The 19392-nt window shown below is 44.6% G+C and overlaps 1 protein-coding gene across 2 annotated transcripts in view; it reads right to left on the reverse strand.

Moving 5' to 3' along the window:
- Nucleotides 1-371: 371 nt before the first annotated feature.
- ELAVL4 (ELAV like RNA binding protein 4) overlaps nt 372-19392 on the reverse strand; it is a 126710-nt gene continuing 107689 nt past the window's right edge. For both annotated transcript variants that reach the window (XM_055341868.1, XM_055341869.1), the window contains exons 4-7: nt 10275-10428; nt 8392-8617; nt 6728-6766; nt 372-3335 (exon numbers count right to left, since the gene is read on the reverse strand). In XM_055341868.1, the coding sequence (XP_055197843.1) occupies nt 3008-3335; nt 6728-6766; nt 8392-8617; nt 10275-10428 (747 nt within the window). In that variant the 3' untranslated portion in view covers nt 372-3007. The remainder of the gene's footprint in view (nt 3336-6727; nt 6767-8391; nt 8618-10274; nt 10429-19392) is intronic.

The following is a 19392-nucleotide window of genomic DNA, read 5'->3' on the forward strand; positions in this document are numbered from 1 at the left end:
GTTATCAATCAGGGCAGTGTTCCTCACTTTAAAGTGCTGGTGATTCACCTGGGAATCTGCTTAAATATAGATTTGCATTCAGCCTAAGATTCTGCATTTTAACAAGCTCCCAGATGATGCAGATACTGGCGGCTGGAGCCACACTTTCAGTCATAAGGAACTAGGCCAGTGACTTTTGAATACGGAATTGACTTGGAGAGACCGGGCTAAGTTGCAAAGCACAATTTTACTCTACTTTTTGTTTGTTTGTTTGTTTGTTTTTGCATTTGTTTAATGATAAAATTATTGGGGAAATCTGAAGATGCTACACAAAAAAAAGTTTGAGTGAACACATTTAAAAATCTGGGAAGCTCAAATCCATTCTACACACTTTCATTTATTGTCTGGACAGATAAAGTACAAATAATTCAAACACAACAAGGTTATGAAAAAAAAACATTTACAACACTTCCCCTCAGAAATCATCTAAACTAGCAAGATTAACATGAAGTCATTCATTATAACTAAAGTATACAACTGCCTGGTCCTAAGATTTTTTTTCCTTTTTTTTTCCCCCGAGAGTGAACACATTATAGAGAAGAGATTTTTGGCATGCCTTTCCCACTAATGCTCAGCAAATGCATCAAAACTTTGCCAGCAAACTGCGTTCATTCATAGCAGGCGATGTAAAAAGTTTTCCCTGAATGTTGAACGAGTGTTCTCTGAACTGAAATCTGGTGGTTGTTTTTGTTTTTTTTTTTGTTTTTCCGCAACCGAAAAGAGGAAAAAAAAACAGAAAAAAAATGTAAAGGAGGAGTCTATGATGCAGCCTTGGTTTTCGTGATCTGTCTACCACTACGACTGCTACTACGAAGCTTGCCTCTTCAGTGTGAAAACAACAGTTCTCTCTACATGCACTTAGTGGGTTCAGCATGGGAAAAAACGCACAAAATAAGCACAAGTTATAAATAACCATAACGTTTTATTACCATTAAGACTAAACTTGTATTGAAAAGATTTTATATAACAAGACAAGAAAAGCAATAGCAAATTTAACTATCAACTAGATTATGCATAGCGAGTAACTGTTTCTATTACCCAGGGAAGAGCATGAACCCTTGTATTTTTTTGTTTTGTTTTTGTTTTAAATATATAACCGTACAAAGCACAAACATACTAAAATGATCAGTGCACTGGACGCGGGAGGATGCTCCCTCAGTCATTTTGTTCCCTTAGCTCTGTTTTGTTTTCCCCAATCTGAATTACATTAAAATAAAGACCCAGTTGTTTTTATTTTTCTACTGTGCAGTAAGAAAAAATATTCACAACAAACATGACAATATATCAAACAATAGTTCTACACAAGTTACCTTGATACCTCTTTAACTGTCACTTAAATATCATAAGAAAACATTGTAAGACATATACAAACAAAACTAGCCAAGTGTTACAACTTATAATAAATTAACCCAAAGAAAAAATAACTTTATATATATATATTTATATTGTATATACACATACACACACAACAGAATGACACAATAATATGCTTCTTCCCATAGTTTAAGTAAACAAATAAGTAGTCTAGCCAATCTAGCTATATTTGATCTCGGCCATAGGCATCATCACATCGGCGATTAAATAAATAAGTGTTTCAAGCAACATAAACAGTGTTTCAAATGTACCAACACAGCCCAATTCTATCAGCATGGGCTACAAAGTGAATTTGAAAATTCCTTAATGAATTTAAAGCAAATGTATCTTTTGTTTTCCTCTCCTAAACACATTACATTTAACTATGATACTAAGATATGTAAATAATTTCGTAGCACCTACTGCTCAAACTAAGGAAGTTTTAGATCAAAAGGAAAATTAATCTTTTTAATTTTTGTTCTGCTGACATCCCATACTGATGACTTAAAGAAAAACTGTCTTTCAACTCATCTCCTTGCTTTTGGGTTTTGACTGTGGGGAACTGTGGTACCCTGGGTAGAACGAACACTCCTTTCCCCTAGTAATTAATAATTGTTTTTTATTATTATTACATGCTATGAAAAGATATGAAGATCATCTGTTTATAGCCCATCCTTCAAAAAACAGTCTACGAATCCAGTTTAAAACACACATCTTGATCTCTAAAAAGTTACCAGTGCAGTATGAACGCGACAAAGTTGTCAATTTCCCCTAAATTAGCCAGTCAAAATATTTTTTTCTCAAATCCAGATTCTCTTGTAAAAATTCTTTATATTTTATAAAAATAGATTTTTCTTGAAACCCATTTTCAGCAAAGAGACCACCTCTTTGGCAACAATGTTAATGTTATTAAATTGTTAATGTCATCAGGTATCCCCCTTGCCCCCATCCCCTAACAGAAGACTGTTTTTAGTTCACATGATATAAAAGAAAAAAGGAAAAATAAAAAAATTTGCAAAAGTTTTTTTTTCATTTTTGCAATTTTTATTATTCCTCTTTTGATTTGTGTGGGGTTTTTTTTTTTTTTTTTTTACCAATCTGATTGGATCAACTTTGTGACAAAAAAGAAAAATCTTTTTTTTTCTTTCTTTGAATCCCATTACTTTGTAAAAATTGTTTTATTTTTATTATTTTTTTTTGTTTTTTGTTTTTCTTCTTCAAATGAGTGAATGGTCATCTTAAAAAGACCCACCTTCAAGGAAGGTAGTAAAGTTAGCTGGCTGGGTTAAAATCCCTGCACATCGCTATCTATGTATATTATATTCAACAACGACAGCTATGAAAGAACATTCAATGCATCAAAGGTATTTTTTTTGTTTTTTTTTTTCTTTTTTTCTAAGCATTATAAAATCCTTTCCTGGTACACGTCAGGATAATCCAATGTTTTAATACTTAGGCAACACTGGCTTATAAAGTCCATGGTTGAATATAAGCCTCGAAAAGTTTGTTTCTCTCTCTTTTGTGTGTGTGCGTGTGTATGTGTGTGTGTGTGTGCGCGCATGTGTTTTGTTCGTATATATTTATATATATATTTTAATAAGTAAGGATGGGAAATTCAGGACTTATGGGCTTTGTTGGTTTTAAAGGAAACTTGCAACACTCGGTCTCCTAGGCGGTACCCGTTGAGGCTGGCAATGGCCATGGCTGCCTCATCATAGTTGGTCATGGTGACAAAGCCGAAGCCCTTGCACTTGTTGGTGTTGAAGTCGCGGATGACCTTGACGTTGTTCACGGCGCCAAAGGGGCCGAAGAGCTGCCAGAGGACACTCTCGTCGGAATCAGGGGACAGGTTGTAGACAAAGATGCACCAGCCCGTTCCCGTGTGACCAGGGATGTTCATTCCCACAAGGCTTGTCATCCCATCAATTGTGATTGGGGAGAACCTGGGGGAACAGGTAGAAGGGGGGACTGGTCCAGACATCAGTCTGACCATGGATAACACACAGATGCACAGACACAGACATGGGGCAGAGGGCTGAGTGAGTGTTTGCAAGGAGAGTCTTCAGGGTTTAAAAACCAAAACACAAAAAAACTAGTGTCTGTGGCATTTCTTTTGAATGGAAAGGCTAAACTGGCTAAGGCCCATATATGGCAAGAAAAAGGCTAGGTCGATTCCTAATAACCACAAGGAACTCCCATAGCAAGGCTCCATTATGCTTCTGCCACAGTATATGGTCATAGGGTGTCCCACCCTGACCGTTCTTGTCCCTCCCCACAACAGACAGCGAGCTCTTGGGAGGAGGAGCTCGGTTTCATTCATTCTGTTGCTCTACTTATTTATTCAGTTGGGCACATACGGGAACATCACAGACATAGTGACACATAGAAAACACTCAGTAAATTCTTCTTGATTGCATGAGTGAATAACATTGGTGGATATCAATGCTTGGGAAATTTTATTTATTTTTTAGGGCAGATTTGGAGATGGCCCCAGGAGTGCTCAAGTCTACCGTCTTTGCAGTCCCCTGACTTATGGTTGTCAAAGATCTCTTGATATTTTGAGGAGAGAGACACATGAGAATGAACAGACATACCTTGTTATTAATCAGATGAGTGGTTCTGTTTCATTTAGCATCTATTCAAGAGTTCCAAAAGAAAAACCCCCAAGCCATAATAATAAAGACATTATCACTCCTTGATGCTATATTATCTGGAATTCATTTCTAAGCATCACAGGAGTGAGATTTCAAGTGGTTTGTGCATTTATGTATCTTGAATTAGAAAAGCTGAAAACTGTTATTTGCCCTATTACAACTACTTTTGTATTGGGCTTTGAAATCTCAGTTTTCATGTTATCTTGAAAAGCAAAACAACCCTTCCGATTCTATTCACTGTCTGATAAAATATATCCATGTGTGATTCATAATGGATGCATCTAGATTAGGTAACCAGGGCCCACGGCAGAAAAATATTTGTTAACATTTTGTTTTATACCAAACGTATACAGGGATTTGGGCCCTACCCATTGACTAGCGTCTTGGTTTTCATGTGGTTGGGTTTTGTTTTGTTTTGTCTTCTGAAAAAGGGGATAGGAAGAGGAGAGGAAGCAAAACTGGGGAGAGAATGGAGTAAAGTGTTATCTGGGACTTTTTTTAAAAAAAGATTTTATTTATTTATTCATGAGACACATAGAGAGGGGAAGAGACATAGGCAGAGTTGGAGAAGCAGACTCCATGCAGGGAGCCCAATATGGAACTCAATTCCAGGACCCAGGGATCACAACCTGAGTCGAAGGCAGACATTCAACCACTGAGCCACCCAGGTGTCCCATATCTAGGATGTTTTGTTGTTTTGTGTTTTGTTTTTTAGGAGGGGGGGAAGATGGAGAGAGAGTCTCAAACAGGCTCCACACCCAGTGTGGGAGTTTGATTAGGGACTTGATCTCACAACCCTGAGATCACGACCTGAGCCAAATCAAGAATCCTATGTTTAACTGACAGCTGCCCAGGCGTCCCTAGGATGTTTTAAAATAAGCAAATATTCTCGGAGATCTGAAAGTCCAATGAAAGAACAGTTCTGCATCTAAAGAGAATTTAGATAATCAAATGGCTGCTGAAGATATGCTAAACATAACAACTCAATAGGTACTAATTTTGGCATCAGTCACTAAGTCAATCTTGTCTCTTGCTTAAAAACAAGTAACAAGACAAAACTAAAAAACAGCATGGCAAGGATTCTTAGAAGGGCAAATCCATGTCTGTTATTTGCATTATTTCTGAAGACTGTCTTCTCAGCCTTCTCTCCTCCAACTGAGTGAATTGACACCGTTCAGGTTAAAGGTAGAGAACAGTGAGGTATTTATTTTAAGGCCATCAAAGTCAGGAGCCAGCAAAGAGGTTTCAAGCAGAGTCTCAGCTCTAGTTGGTGATGGCCACCTGGACCACTTTGGGAGGAAGGAGTCTGGATCCAAATCTGGGTCCAACAGGAAAAGAGAATGCTCTTATGGACTAGTGGTGTTTGCTCTGAGTGGGGAACCAGAGATGGTGGCAGCGTGCATGCTGCCGCTGTGCCTTCTCTGGCCTCATCATGCCTAAGCATCCGTACATAATTGGTGCCACCTCCCTGAAGTTGGAGGGGAACGAAGGCCTGAGATGGGAAAAATGTAAAAGTGGGAGAGGGAAGAGGCAAGCAGTGTGCCAGACACATGGAAGTAATTCACAGTCATCCTCCTGGTGCCAAGATTGAGATCTGAGAGGCTGGCACTGTGCTAGTAAGTCTGCAGTCAGCTTACTTCCTCTACTGTGTGCCAGTTTCCAGAGTCAGGGTACTTACCATGCATGGCCAAGTGGTGAAACACTGCCTCATATGGGAGTGTAACTGGGACTATTAAGGACCACATCTCTTTGCCTGACTGTAGGAAGGGGAATTAAAGTGTGCAGCTCTATTGAGCAGGATGATGAAGATGCTATGTCCCTAGCAGCTCAGTGGAGCTTATCAAAAGCACATATGGGAATCTCATGGACACAGTGACATAACGCACTCAACTTCCTGAGACTCGGCTTTTAGACTAGGTCTGGATCATTCCTGTGACTGCATTCAGAGAGCCCCACAAACCTTGATTCTCTTTGAGCCCCCGACCCCACAGAAAGGCTTTAAATGAAAGAAACCGCAAGTTTAAAACAATACATGTAAAACCAAGGGAGGATTTATAACTGCTAAAACCTGTAACAAAAGAAACTCCTGGTTGAGGTGCACACAGATACACTTCATTCTCAGGCTGTGCCCTGAAATGCACCCTGAGGTGGGGGTGAGAGTCAGCAGGTCATCCACACGTTTATTCATGCTTCGGCCAGGCCTGGTAGTCCAAAATCTAATTTTTCCACTGACAATCATAAGATTGTCAACCATGATTAGCAAAATGTTCTAATTTTTATTTGCTGGAATCTGCCCTCTTAACTGAATCTCGGCATTGCTAATGCCAAACAGTTGCTCTGCAAGTTTGCAAGATCAGCTGGCAAAGAGTAGGAGCCTTCTCCCTTAGGGGAGGCGTCCAGAGAACCAGATTATCAAGGGCTTGGTAGCTGTGGCACCTGAACCATAGGAGAAGCCCACCTGCAAATAAAAGAAAAAGTGAAACACACAAGCACACTTTGTGTGCCCTAAAAGAAACAAAACCAACTGAGGTCTGAAATTAAAATTAAGAATTTGACATGCTGGTGGAGGAAAAAGGAAGAATTAAAAAAAAAAAAAGTAAAGTTAGTGAATTAAAAAAAAAAATTTCTAGCCCCAGTCTGTGCCAACACGGACATCTGGCAATCTGTGGAGTTTTAATTACCTCTTTACGCCATAGGCCATATTAAGCAAATTGTCCAGCCTGCAAAGAGAAGGAGGGTCTCTGGGTTAATGCCTCACAGATGGCAAGATCGCTCAATGGAACTATTAATAAGAATGCTCCATTTTCAAAGAAGAAAAGCTCAATAACTTTCCCCAATGCTTAGGAGTCTATCCACTGGTAGTTCCCCCTTTTCTGCCTCCAACTATGAGTAATTCATGTTCAGGTCAATGCTAGAGTTTAAAGCAAGTGTCTAATGAAGCTCCCTTTCTTTCAAGGTCTGAATTAATCCCACTCCCCCCTCCTCTCAGAACATTTGTGTGGATTTCATTTTATATCGTGTGTGAAATCATTAAAAGGGGGCAGCTTCTTACATCGTTCACCTTTTATTACGATTCACCTTTTATTGCAATTAAACTCGTGCATGAAAGGAATACACGTGCATGCACAATGCATAGCAGAATGGATCTTTTCTCTTATTCTAGCTACATTAACTAAATCTTCTTACCACACACATTTTTTGGGGGGGAAGAAGGAGTTTGAGGGTTAAGATTTTTTACAATTAGCTTACTATTTACAACCTGAAAGCTCCTCCTAGCAAATTGCCATTATGTTATAATCTCCCTCATGTTCAGTATTTTACTGGAGGACAAGCTATTCACACCATGGGGCAGTAGTAACCATAGTTTCCACCATTAGAAGCCTGCTGGAAAGGCTTTTTACATGAATACTGCATGTGCTCTCACACAAAATAAAAATTAGATGACTTGGACTCTTCATGAAATCATTAACCCTTTCAAATTCCCAGGACAGGACACTGCTGAGGCTGATTTTCCTCCTTGTCATGGCCAGATGGAGGGCCTGCTATCTTTCCATGTGATGTTTGAAAAGGAGAAAACAAAAAACAAAAAACAAAAACCTTTCAATTAAAGGGTAGTTGGGACATGCGTGGAATAAAATAAGTATTTAAAATTATTATGGACACGTCAAAAATGTTCTTATCTCTTGTACAATAAAGGCAGTCAGGTTGATTGGCTTCAAGGAGTGAAACCTGACTTTCAGAAATGTCCCAGGAGAAGGGAAGTGCCCCAGCGCACTGGGAGGGTTGGGTGCCTGAGGAAACATTAACAAGGCTTAGAAAAATCTTCCTTCTTGTCTTCCCAGAATCTGCTGACTTCACAGTCAGAGTGAAGTTAACACGAAAGAGACTACCTACCCTACAGAGTAACCTGCAGGAGAAAGAGGAGGACAGGCCAAACCATTCTCCCTGGGAGGATCTGCCTCCTGGCCTATACTTTAACTTTATTAAAAGCCACTCCCTCAGCCTTAAGTCTAAGATGTTGAATGTGGCCATTTATTTGTGATGAACTTTTGTTGAAATGGAACCTTCTGGTTTGGTTAAATGTAGAAATTTTGTTCTAATCCAAGAATCTGAAGTTTAACCAGTCACAGTGGTAAGTTGAAAGGGGGCTTGGAAAAGCATCTGGTCCAACCATTTCATTTTACAGTAGTGGAAACTGAGGCTCAGTGGGTAGGTTCGTTCACACAGGGACTCCTAGGGGCGGAGGTTCTTAGGCTTGCCCCATCTTTCAGGGCTGTGGGTTGCCCTGGCCCTCGCCCAGCTGTGTATTTGTGTAGGAGGGCTCTTCCCTGGAGGCTGTGCCTACCTGAACCTCTGGGCCTGGTGGTGAAGTGGGCCAGGGTAGCGCCGGTTGGGGGATTGGTAGAGCTGGGACAGCAGCGCCTGGCTGGACTTCTGGCTGGGGTTGTTGGCAAACTTCACAGTAATCGGTTCCGTAGCACCGCTGGGCTTCTGGCCGTTCAGCCCTTTGATGGCTTCTTCTGCCTCGATTCTCTTATCAAACCGGATGAATCCCACCCCTCTGGACACTCCTGGGGAAAGAGAAAGAGCCTTCATAAAGCATGAACAAACCAAACTGGTAAACATCCTTGGGAAGAGATGGGATGGGCCGCATGGATATTCTAAGGGGAGTCAGCCCACTAGTGGGGACAGGGCTGAGCCTGCCTCCCCGAATCCCTCTCACCCATCAGGATGCATCTGCCTGTGTTTTTGCTACCACGGCTCTGGACCAGTGACTGCCACCCACAGAACACAGGCACCTGTCACATCCATTCCAGCCTCTAGCACCGGCCCGTTCAGTCCTTGTCTCCCTTAGTTGTTGTCACCCATCACCCAGTGTCTAGTCCTGCCATGTGCCCTCCACACCTAGCGACTATGTAATCTATTTTTCAAGCAAACTCTGACCACATTACACTCTTTAAAAACATCCTTTATACATTTTTCATAACTTTTCAATTCTTTACCTTGTGCATGGTACCTGTTCCTCATTGTTTCCCACTCCACACGCAGAATAACAAACAAAACCCACAAAAACCCCCTTTCCGTGGGCCCATGTTGCAAACAGATAAGTCAGACTTCTCAGTACGGCATCTAATGCCCCTGATGATGTGGCCCCAAATCCTCTGTTGAGCCTCATGTCAGCCGTATTTACTCCTTGAACAGGTTGTGTTCTTTCTCGATTCCACGACTTACAATATGTCCTATCCACCTATTTTATAGGATGCATCACATCCACCTAGAAATCTCTATCCCTCCTTTGTGCCAAGTAACTGCAGGTCATCCTCCAAAACCCTGCTCAAACATCACTTCCTTGATGGAGCCTTCGCAACAATCCCGGCTAGGTGCAGCACACCTTCTCCTGAGCTCCCATGGTCCCCTGGACAGCCCCTAGCAGGGGCTCATCATACTGGAGTCCAGCAAGGGCAGGACTGTGCCTCCTTTATCCCTGGTCCCCAGTGTCCCTCTGCACAGTGTCTGGGGCAGAGCTGCCTTCATTGAGGGTTTGTTGCATGCGTTGAATGATAAACACACGCTAAACTGCTCTCAGGGGGTGTTTTAAATTGGGATCAGATGTGGAGTAGGTGAAAACATTCGGTCACTAAAAACGCAACCCAGGGCACCTTACATTTCTTACCGAGAGGTGGTGGTTGCCTTTCTTTATTCTGGACAAAGTAGCACAGTGCCAGGCCCTGGGTTCCTGTCCCTGCACTGCTACTAACTAGCCGGGCAGGAGTCAGAGCCTTCACTTTGGACCTCCATTTTCTCATGTGTGAAATGAGGCAGCATGAGGTTCCCTCCAGCTCTACAATGCTGTCACCGGAGCCGGAGCTCTAATGCAGGTTCTTTTCACGCACAAAAGTAATGTTATTTGGTTGAGGGTTGAAAGAGACTTTGAAGGTCATTCAGTCCCACTCACAACCTGATGCCTGAATCTGCTTTACAGCCCTGCCAAGTAGTTTAGTTGCTGCTGGAACAATTCCCATGATGGAGATCTACCTCCTAAGATGGCCCATTTTAGATGTGGGCATTTGATTGGTAAGAAGTCTTTCTCCTAAGTCAAAAATCTACCTACGCATGACCCATATCTCCTTTACCATAAGTAACCATTCTCTCTCTGCTCCAATGGGTCACAGGGCACTGGCTGCGGCATTGAGACACAAGGAAAGAAATGACAAAGAAACACTTAACCTGTGACTTGATCAACCAGGATTCGAGAGGTGATGATACGGCCATATTGCGAGAAAAGCTGCTCCAGTTCCTTCTGGGTCATGGTTTTGGGAAGGCCGCTAACGTAGAGGTTAGCATCCCTGATTGAGGCAGAGCTCGGACGGGCATATGAGACCTGGGAAAAGGCAAGAGGAGCTAAATCCATTATAGCAACACCCTCCAAGTAGAGGCTGAGTCAACAACTGAAATGGCAGCCCCTCGTCTATCATTCTAACTCATGGTGTCAGTTGAAATAACTCAGTAGTTGAGATTCTTTGCTACTCTTGCAATGGTAATGAGAATCAGGAGAACAGCAATAGAGGAACAAAAGGAGAGTTGGCGATAACTTAAAACAAATGCACAGATAAGGGTCTCTTAGAGCAGAACAAAATAGCTACTGTATGGCAGCTGTTAAATGCAGAACTACCCACGCACGGAGTTCTGAAGATTTACCTCCTGGATGTGGGTGTATAGATGATTTACTGTATCCAACACATAATAATCTTTGAATAAACCAAAAAAAAAAAAAAACCTCCATGAAATTCTGCTCTGCAGATTTCTCTCCTTGCTGCCCTCCCCACCCCCAAGCCCTTCGTCTTCAACACATTAAAGCGATCAGGTTCTCTGCAAGATTTTTTATGTCCTGTCCTTTGTGTTGTTCCAATCTGCTCCCACAAGGTCTGCTCTCACTGAATGACAAAGTGCTGGTGAAATGGGGCTTCATGAACATCTGCTTGTGAAACTGGATATGTGACCTTGTCATAACATCTGCAAGAACTAGTTGCCTTCTAACTTTGAGGAGGAGCAGATAAAACCACAATCAACAAAATGAGGGGGGTGGGTGGAGGAGGGTGGGAGAGGGCAGGGGGAGAAAGAAGCGAGCCTCACGGATGGTTATAATAAGTTCGACTTTGTAAATTTGTCCTCCCAGATCTCTCAACTGTTTTTTTCCCCCAAAAAGCTAACACAGAAGTGTAAACAGATCTGAAATTCCATCTGCAAGAAGCCAAATCTGTAGCAGTACACATAAGCAAAGCAAACCCCAGCAGTCATTAATTTTAGACTTTCATTTACTTATTTATTTATTTTTTAAGAAAACAACATCAGACATTTGAAATATAATTTACAGCTAGTCTAACAAAAGCACTTTCCTGCTAAAGCTATTTCTGGGGCAGTTATGGCTCAGAATAGATGATGAAAACAGTCATTTTGGAGCACATCTGACAATGTTGGACAGGAAGGGACCTATATGCCTTAGCATTTTTCAGTTGGGAGTTTTATTTAATCCATATAACCAATTTACAAGGCCTGCTAAGACTAGAGGGGTGAGCAAGTGTGCATGTGCTTGTGTACTGCGCACACACAGAAGCCTGTGTACGGAAGAAAGTGTACATGTTAAACTGGACCCTTGGCATCAAGAACTACATCTCGAGTGGTGAAGCAGAACTTGCATGTGAGAATGGGTCTGGCAGTGGATCTAGCAAAGAGGAATGAAGGCTTAGCAGACCCCTCACCCTTGGCACTCGCTCCCACTCCATGACAGAGATGCCAGGTCCCTAAAAATAGATGTTGACTCAACAGATAAAATGATGTGAGTGACGAATCTGCCTCGCTGGTCTCCTCCCTCTATTGGAGCGAGGCAGCCTATCTGCAGTATCTATCTCTTCTAGAAACTCAGGGCTGGCCCCAGTAGGCTGGTTCCCAGCAGAGGGCTGACGTGGAAAGGGACATTTACATGGCCAGTCCCTGGGGAGTGGGGGCTGAAGGAGCAGGAATTTCATGTGACTGCTTGCACAGACCATCACTCCACACAAGGCTCTCCTACCCTATCCTTTGAGGAACAAAGTCTTTCAGGTTATAACCCAGCAGAACTAATTTTTAGGCATGAGAAAGGAGTGGTAGGGAGAAGGGAATAAGAACACTGTAGTGATACGTTCACAGTAATAAGAGTACCCCTGTCTCACCCCTGCCAATTATTAGACAAATTAATTACCTGAATTACATTTGTGCTGCCCCATAACATACCCCATAACATACCCTCTTACTTCTATGTCTTTGCTCATGGGGAAAACTTTTCCACCTACTTTCTCAGGCCCTAATCGTATTCTCCTTTAAGGCGCAGCTCCAAAGCCATGTTTTCTTGACAGCTTTCCCTGATCTTACTTCCTCCTAAAAATCCCCCCAACACACTACTAGTGCTCTCAATGAACTGCACCCATGGTCCATACTTAACCCATTCTGACCTTGATTCACCACCTTTCTATCTGGTCTGCTGATCTCATTGTGGTCATGGTATGTGTGTGTGTGTGTGTGTGTGTGTGTGTGTTATTCATCTTTGTGGGCTCTACCTCGCAGCACAGAGCCTCATACCTGTAGAATGCTCAACGCTGACAGAAAGAATAAATGAACATGCCCATAAAACATACTGAACAATGTAGGCGTTGGTGATTCTCTGGGGCTAACTGCAGCTTGGGTTTCTCCACTTAGGGGCCTCACCAAGACTTAAGCATCCAGAATCATAGCTGTGTTTCCCTATTAAGCTAAGAGCTAAGAGATAGGTTTCCTATTCCCCGGGGTCTGGGGTTGGAAGGACTGAAAGGAGATGGTTCTACGACTAGACATCACCCAGAGGCCTTCTCTTAGCAAACATTTCCCGAGGATCTGCTATGCAGCAGGCACGGTGCTGTGTGCTGGGGATGCCCAACAAGCGAGAACAAAGAGTGGTTTCTTGCCCTAAAGGATTTCCAAGTCCAGTGGGGACAACACACAGGAGGTACCCAATAAACATGAGTCGAATGCAAGAATGGTACGCATATGGACCAATTACCACAATGCCCCAGGATGTGTGCTATTCCAGGGCTAGAGAGCTGGGACTGGAACACAGAGAAGGGAAGACTCCTAGCCCTTCTGATAAAGGGTTAAAAGGGCCAGGAAGAAGACAATGCCGAGGTGAGACTGGCGGTGAGACAGGTGTGTGGTGGGGTCAGGGACCGTTGGTCTAGTGATAGCCCTCCTCTGCTGTGAGGACATAAGATGATGACAGTCAAGAGCTTAGTGCAGAGCCTGCTGGACATGCAATGGATACTAATGACCTTGACACCCAATCGTCTGGGCAGCCAGAGCTGGGGGAGGGGGTGGGCTGGGGACAGACCTGCTAGGAAAAGAAGCTGCCACTGGAAAGTCATTGGCAGAACCAAAACCATTTCCCCAAACCTCATCTGGGGAGAATTGCTGCCGCACAGCACAGCACAGAGCCAAAACAAGGCCCAAAGGTGAACATGGCACTTAGATCATTCACCAAACCTAACTCCTGCTTAGTTGTTCTCCTTTACTTGGAGCCTTAAGGCTCTTGTTCCCTCAATCCCCTGTCCAGGAACTCTGTAGAAGTGGGTGTGGGCAAAAATGACAGAAAAAGGACCTCCCTTTTTAATTAGCATTTAATATCCGAGTGCTTGTCCTGGTATTTGCACTTTTAAAGTGCTTCAGACCTTTATGAAATCCCGAGTGACTACAGGCATCAGGCACTTCGTTGTGCTAAAACATTTCTCAAAACTTATCCACTCCTAGCCCCGGCGGAGGGCCTGCCATTGCTGCTTTGTTAACCCCACTAAACTAGTGGCCTAGAGCCCAGGGCTTTCAGGGCTGAAGGCGGCGCCCAGGACAATCACGTGCCTCTGACTTTCAGGATCCTCCTCAATTCATTCCCCCAGAATCCCTGAAGACAGGGCTGGCATTTCTAGTCCGCAATGATCTTGCTCTGGAGCTCAGAAAGAGCTGGGAGCTGGGCAGCCACTCCTTTCTCTCTAGGTAAGGGTGGCCCAAGGCAGGTGACTTTACACATGATCTTGATAAAAGATTTACAGTCTCTCCAAAGTCCCCATCTCTACAGGCTCGCCCTAACTCAGTGCTCTGCAAGCGCAACAGTACAGCGTGACGTTCGTAAGCCCTGACTGTGGGCTGGCCCCGGCGCTCACTAGCTGTGCGACATGGGGCAATTTGGTCTTGATAAATCTCAGTTTCTCTACTGGTATAAAGGAGGACAATTTTCCTTTGGTGAAGAACTGAGATAATAGATTTAATGTGTATAGCAGATTCCTAGGACTTAGTAGATCTCCAGTAAATATTATTATGTGGTAGGTACTACAGGCTTTTGTGGGCCAGCATGGAACTCTAGCCCCATTGGACACACCTCAGTTTTACAGCACAAACATCTGGGATACCACCAGTGAGCACCTAGAGAGGCACCGCTGTCCTCCTCCATCAGCCTAGGGGAGTCATCCTTTACGACTTGGCTGCCGTGCATTTTCTCTAGCACATTCCTACAGATTCCGCTGTACTTCCCAGTTTCCACAAAGTACTTCCTAGTTTCCAAAATGACTTCATAAGGTGCTGCCAGTGATTCTCACCAACATGGTATGGAAGGCCCAGGGCTGGGGCTGCCCCTCCCGCGCCGCCCAGCACTCGCAGGCTCCACTCCCTGCTCACAGTCAGGCCTTGGGCTGCGCACGGCAGGAAGGACAGCACAGCCTGGGGAGAAACCTATCCTGAATCCTCTGGCCACCCCTCCCCTCCTGTCTAATGTGCCACGGTACAGGAAAAGGAGAGGACTGGGAAAGCTGATAAATGCTCGCTTTGGGGTGCTGAGAAGCTGGTGGGATAAAGACGTCTTCCTCTGCCTTGGAAAGGTGCTCCTTTAGCAGAATCCTGGCCTTAGAAGAAGATGAGAGAGTTCATTCATTCCTCCCCTTCCTGAGCACTTCCTGTCTGGCAGGCCCCGTGCTGGGTGCTGGGTGCTAGGTCCTGGCGGTGCCTCTGCTTCAAGGACCCCGTGGTCCAGTGAGGAAGTGAGCAAGTAAATGAAAGGTGCAGTACAGGGCCTGTCCCGGGCAAGGGGCTCCTCATTTCCCACCCGGGTGTTAGCTTCCGAGTGCAGGGAGTCCCTGGGGTGGCAATCCAGGCCTCTCAGTGCCCTCCCCCCCCCCCCCCCCGCCCAGGGGACGTACTGGGACCACTGGGACAGGTTTCAGGAAAGGCAATGGGCACGGGGGCCTCAGCCGCTGCCTGCTCCCTTCAGCAGCCAGACACAGCTGGAAGTGCACTTTCCGGCCCAGGCTCTGTACTGTGGGAGCAGGCTCTGCTTTCGTGGGGGAGGCCTGTGGGGTCCATAGCACCTGTGACAAGGGCTGTCAAAGTGTGGGGTTCTGTGTTAGGAAGTCCATTGTGTTCAGGAAATCCATCCAGGATGAAATCCGTAATAAAGGGGACTTTAGGATTTAATACACCTTTCTCTTTTCGTCTTCTCTCTCAACCAGCTTACAGCTAGGATGTGGAAAACAAGGGCATCACTTGTTAGGCCCCCTCAAAACAGAGTACGGATCTCTGTCATTGACTGGATGGTTTCATGAGCCGGGCATTCTATTCACAAAACTGCTAATCTCTACAACTGTGGCTCAGGGTAAGTGGAAATAAAGGTGACAGGTGCCATCGGCGATCCCAGTAGAAAGCACCATCCTTCAAATCTGCTCCACAGAAAGTTTGGTGTTGGAAGTGGCCTGCAAAGGTCTGGGTGAGACCCCAGGTAGCCAGCCACCTGCATAATGCGCTACACAGGAAGTTCACTACTTCACGAGGCACCGCGCCCCATCATTGGCCATCACTGGCCATCACTGATTATTGGCAAGCTCACCCTTCCACTAAGTTCAAACCTGTCTCTTCTATAGCTTCCATCCTCCTCCTATTTCTGTTCTAGCTCCACACACTAGGACAGGAGCATCCTTCCTGTCCACATCACACCTTATCTTGTGGGTTTCTCTCGTTGGGAGGTGTTAGGGCAGTAAGCAACTGTATTTTGAGACGGGCCATTTCCAAGGAAGTTCTTGCTTATGTTACTTTAACTGCCACTGAGTATCTATTTCTGAAATGGAAAAGAGACAAAGGTTAAGAGCAAGGGCTTTGGGGCTAGAAATATATGGATTTAAATCCTGATTACTTACTAGCTACGTAAGCTTGGGTAAGTCACAACCTTTCTGAGCTGTATCACTTGAATAACATAGGTTAGAAGCTTTCTAACAGAGCACTTGGAGCATGAAACAAGCTACTGCATATAAGATTTCTAGGCACTCTGGAGCACCTGGGTGGCTCATTCATGTAAGCATCTGACTTTTTTTTATGATTTTATTTATTTATTCATGAGAGACACAGAGAGAGGCAGAGACACACACAGGCAGAGGGAGAAGCAGGCTCCATGTGGGGAGCCCGATGTGGGCCCCGATCCTGGATCCTGGGATCACGCCCTGAGCTGAAGGAAGGCGCTCAACTGCTGAGCCACTCAGGCATCCTGCATCTGACCCTTAATTTCAGCTCAGGTCATGATGTCAGGGTCATGAGATCGAGCCCCATGTTAAGCCCTGTGCTCCCAGCAGGGAGTCTGCTTGAGATTCTCTTCCTCTCCCTCTGCCCTTCACCCTATTCTCTCTCTAAAATAAATAAATGAATAAATCTTAAAAAAAAAAAAAGATTTCTAGGCACTATCCCGGGCACACAGGAAGTGCTCAATAAATAGCAGCTTTGATATAACTGCTCTGGCCTTACGTGAGACCCTGCGGGAACAGAGATGAACACAACAATCCCTGACATGCAGGACTATTAGTCTAGCAGAGGAGACACGTACAGAGACCCACCATTTCAGAAGATCAGGGCCCAGATTTTCCCCAATCTGTTGTAACACCCTACTCTTTGAGCAAGTGCAAACTCCCCAGAGCATATAGATCCCTGGGGGATACTCATTCCAAAGAGACAGGAGAAATGGCAGCAGGGAACAGACTCTGGTGCCGCCAGGGCCTTCTAGGAGCAAACCCTTGCGGGTACCTCTGGTCCCACCTCCGGGAGCAGGAAGAGAAGAAAAAAGCCAGCTGGCTTCTAGAAACAACAGCTTTGATTGTGAGGATAAGCTTGCCCCCCGCCCCCCCCCGTGCCTGTGACTGCAGCCCTGCCCACAGGCAGAGCAGGTGTCTGCTTATGTGGCCCCACTCCTCATACTTTCCCCCACCTGGCACCTGATACATGATATTCTTTTATCAGGGGTAAGACCCCATGGTCATGTTTCTAATGAGCCCTGATGGTGCCACTTCTCCCTCTTAAAGACCTTCAGTGGGTCTTCAGCAACTTGAGATGGATGTTCACGTCCCATGTGGGAGCGCTGACGGCCCTCTGGGATCTGGGCCAACCTCTCATCTCCTGCTAACACTCATGCGCCCTGTGCCTCAGTTCAGATTTAAAAAGGTCAGTTTTCTTTTTTTTTTTTTTGTTTGTTTGTTTTTTAAATTTTTATTTATTTATGATAGTCACAGAGAGAGAGAGAGAGGCAGAGACATAGGCAGAGGGACAAGCAGGCTCCATGCACCGGGAGCCCGATGTGGGATCCGATCCTGGGTCTCCAGGATCGCGCCCTGGGCCAAAGGCAGGCGCCAAACCACTGCGCCACCCAGGGATCCCAAAAAGGTCAGTTTTCTGAATATGCACTTAATGTTTCTACTTCTCTTGGTTCATCATCATGTCAAAATGAACCCCTACCCATCCCCACAGACCCCACCTGAACGCTGCCTCCTCCACAAGGCCTGGGCACAAATGACTGCTATCTCCTTGAACTCTACAGATGACACACATTTCCATGGCAGCAGCTTTCACAGTACCTCCATCATGGTGTTTAAGAGTATCTGGGAATATCATGAGAATATCTGGTATACAGTAGACTGGATAAGTATTTCTTTTAAAAAAAATGGTGGGGTGATCTAGTCATATGCCTACAACTTTAACAGAGTCCGTTAAATTACCAAGAGGCTTTCCTTAGTACAAGGATCTTGCCATGTGTCTAGTGGTCCCCAGAAGGTAGGGATGTGCTAAAGGTTCCACGGGCTGGTTAGTGGAAGAGCTGGTCTCAGACCTAGAGCTTAAGACAGTCTTCTCACTAAACTGCAACTCCTGATCTTGCCTTATGGAAGTCTGATAAGGTGACTGCAGCCACTTGGGAGCCCCACTCTACTTCCCGCCACACAAGAGCCTCTATATATGCTGTCCGAGTCTCAGTAAGACTCAAGACTGGCTTTACTTTCTTATGCATCTTTGAAGAATGTACAGTTCTGAAACATGTAGATGGGGAAAAACCTTCCCACTTATGTGATTTTCGCCTAGGGGGTAACCCTACTCACTTTTGTCTTCATTCTGGGGAGCATTACTCGAGCAGCCTGCTATACACCATGATGACCCAGAAGTGAGGTATTATTCGTTCTGTTTTCTGGGTGACAAACTCTGGCTCGGTGAGATCAAGTACTTGTCCAAGGTCACACAGCCAAGCTAAGACAAAGCTGGATATGACTCCAAGCTCTGGGATCTTTCCACTATGTCAGGCTAATGTGGACAGTGAAATAAAAGCTGTGTGCTTGGCGCAAACTGCTACTTTCCCTGGAAAGTTACCAAGCTGACGAGATCACACTATAATATTTTATTAGTGAGATTGTTAGAGCTGGAAAACACCATTTTGCAGATGAGGAAATGAATCCAGAGAAGTAAAGTAAGTTGCCCAAGGCCATCCTGGTAGTTTTTGACAGAGCTGGGACCTGACTGACTCTTCATCTTAACTCAGGGCTCTTCTGAATGGACAACAAAGGGGAAGGGAAGTGGGATTGGCTCTATGACCTGTGACAGACCAGCTGACTTGCCTTGGGGCTTCATGATGGCCACAGAGAAGAGAGTCTGTATTCCCCACAGTTGCTGTTGTTCTAAGCCAGCACTGTCCAATAGAACTTTCTGGGATCATGAAAACGTTCTGGATTGTGCCATTCGATGGTGGCCACTAGCTCCATGCAGCTACCGAGCGCTTCAGATGTACCTAGCATGACTGAACTTTCCATTTTACTTATTTTTAATTCATTTAAATTCAAATTTAAGAAGCCCTGTGTAGCTAGTGGCTACTCTACTTGAGAACAGTGTGAAGCCTAGAAACGTCACAAAAACACAGAATCTCCGAGCTCAAGGGACTTTCAGGTCAGACTCCCATGTGGTATAGGAATCTCTTCTACGTCACCCCAATGACTCTATCAGG

The sequence above is a fragment of the Nyctereutes procyonoides genome, unplaced genomic scaffold (genome assembly GCF_905146905.1).
Source record: "Nyctereutes procyonoides isolate TBG_1078 unplaced genomic scaffold, NYPRO_anot_genome, whole genome shotgun sequence".
NCBI classification, from domain to species: domain Eukaryota; kingdom Metazoa; phylum Chordata; class Mammalia; order Carnivora; family Canidae; genus Nyctereutes; species Nyctereutes procyonoides.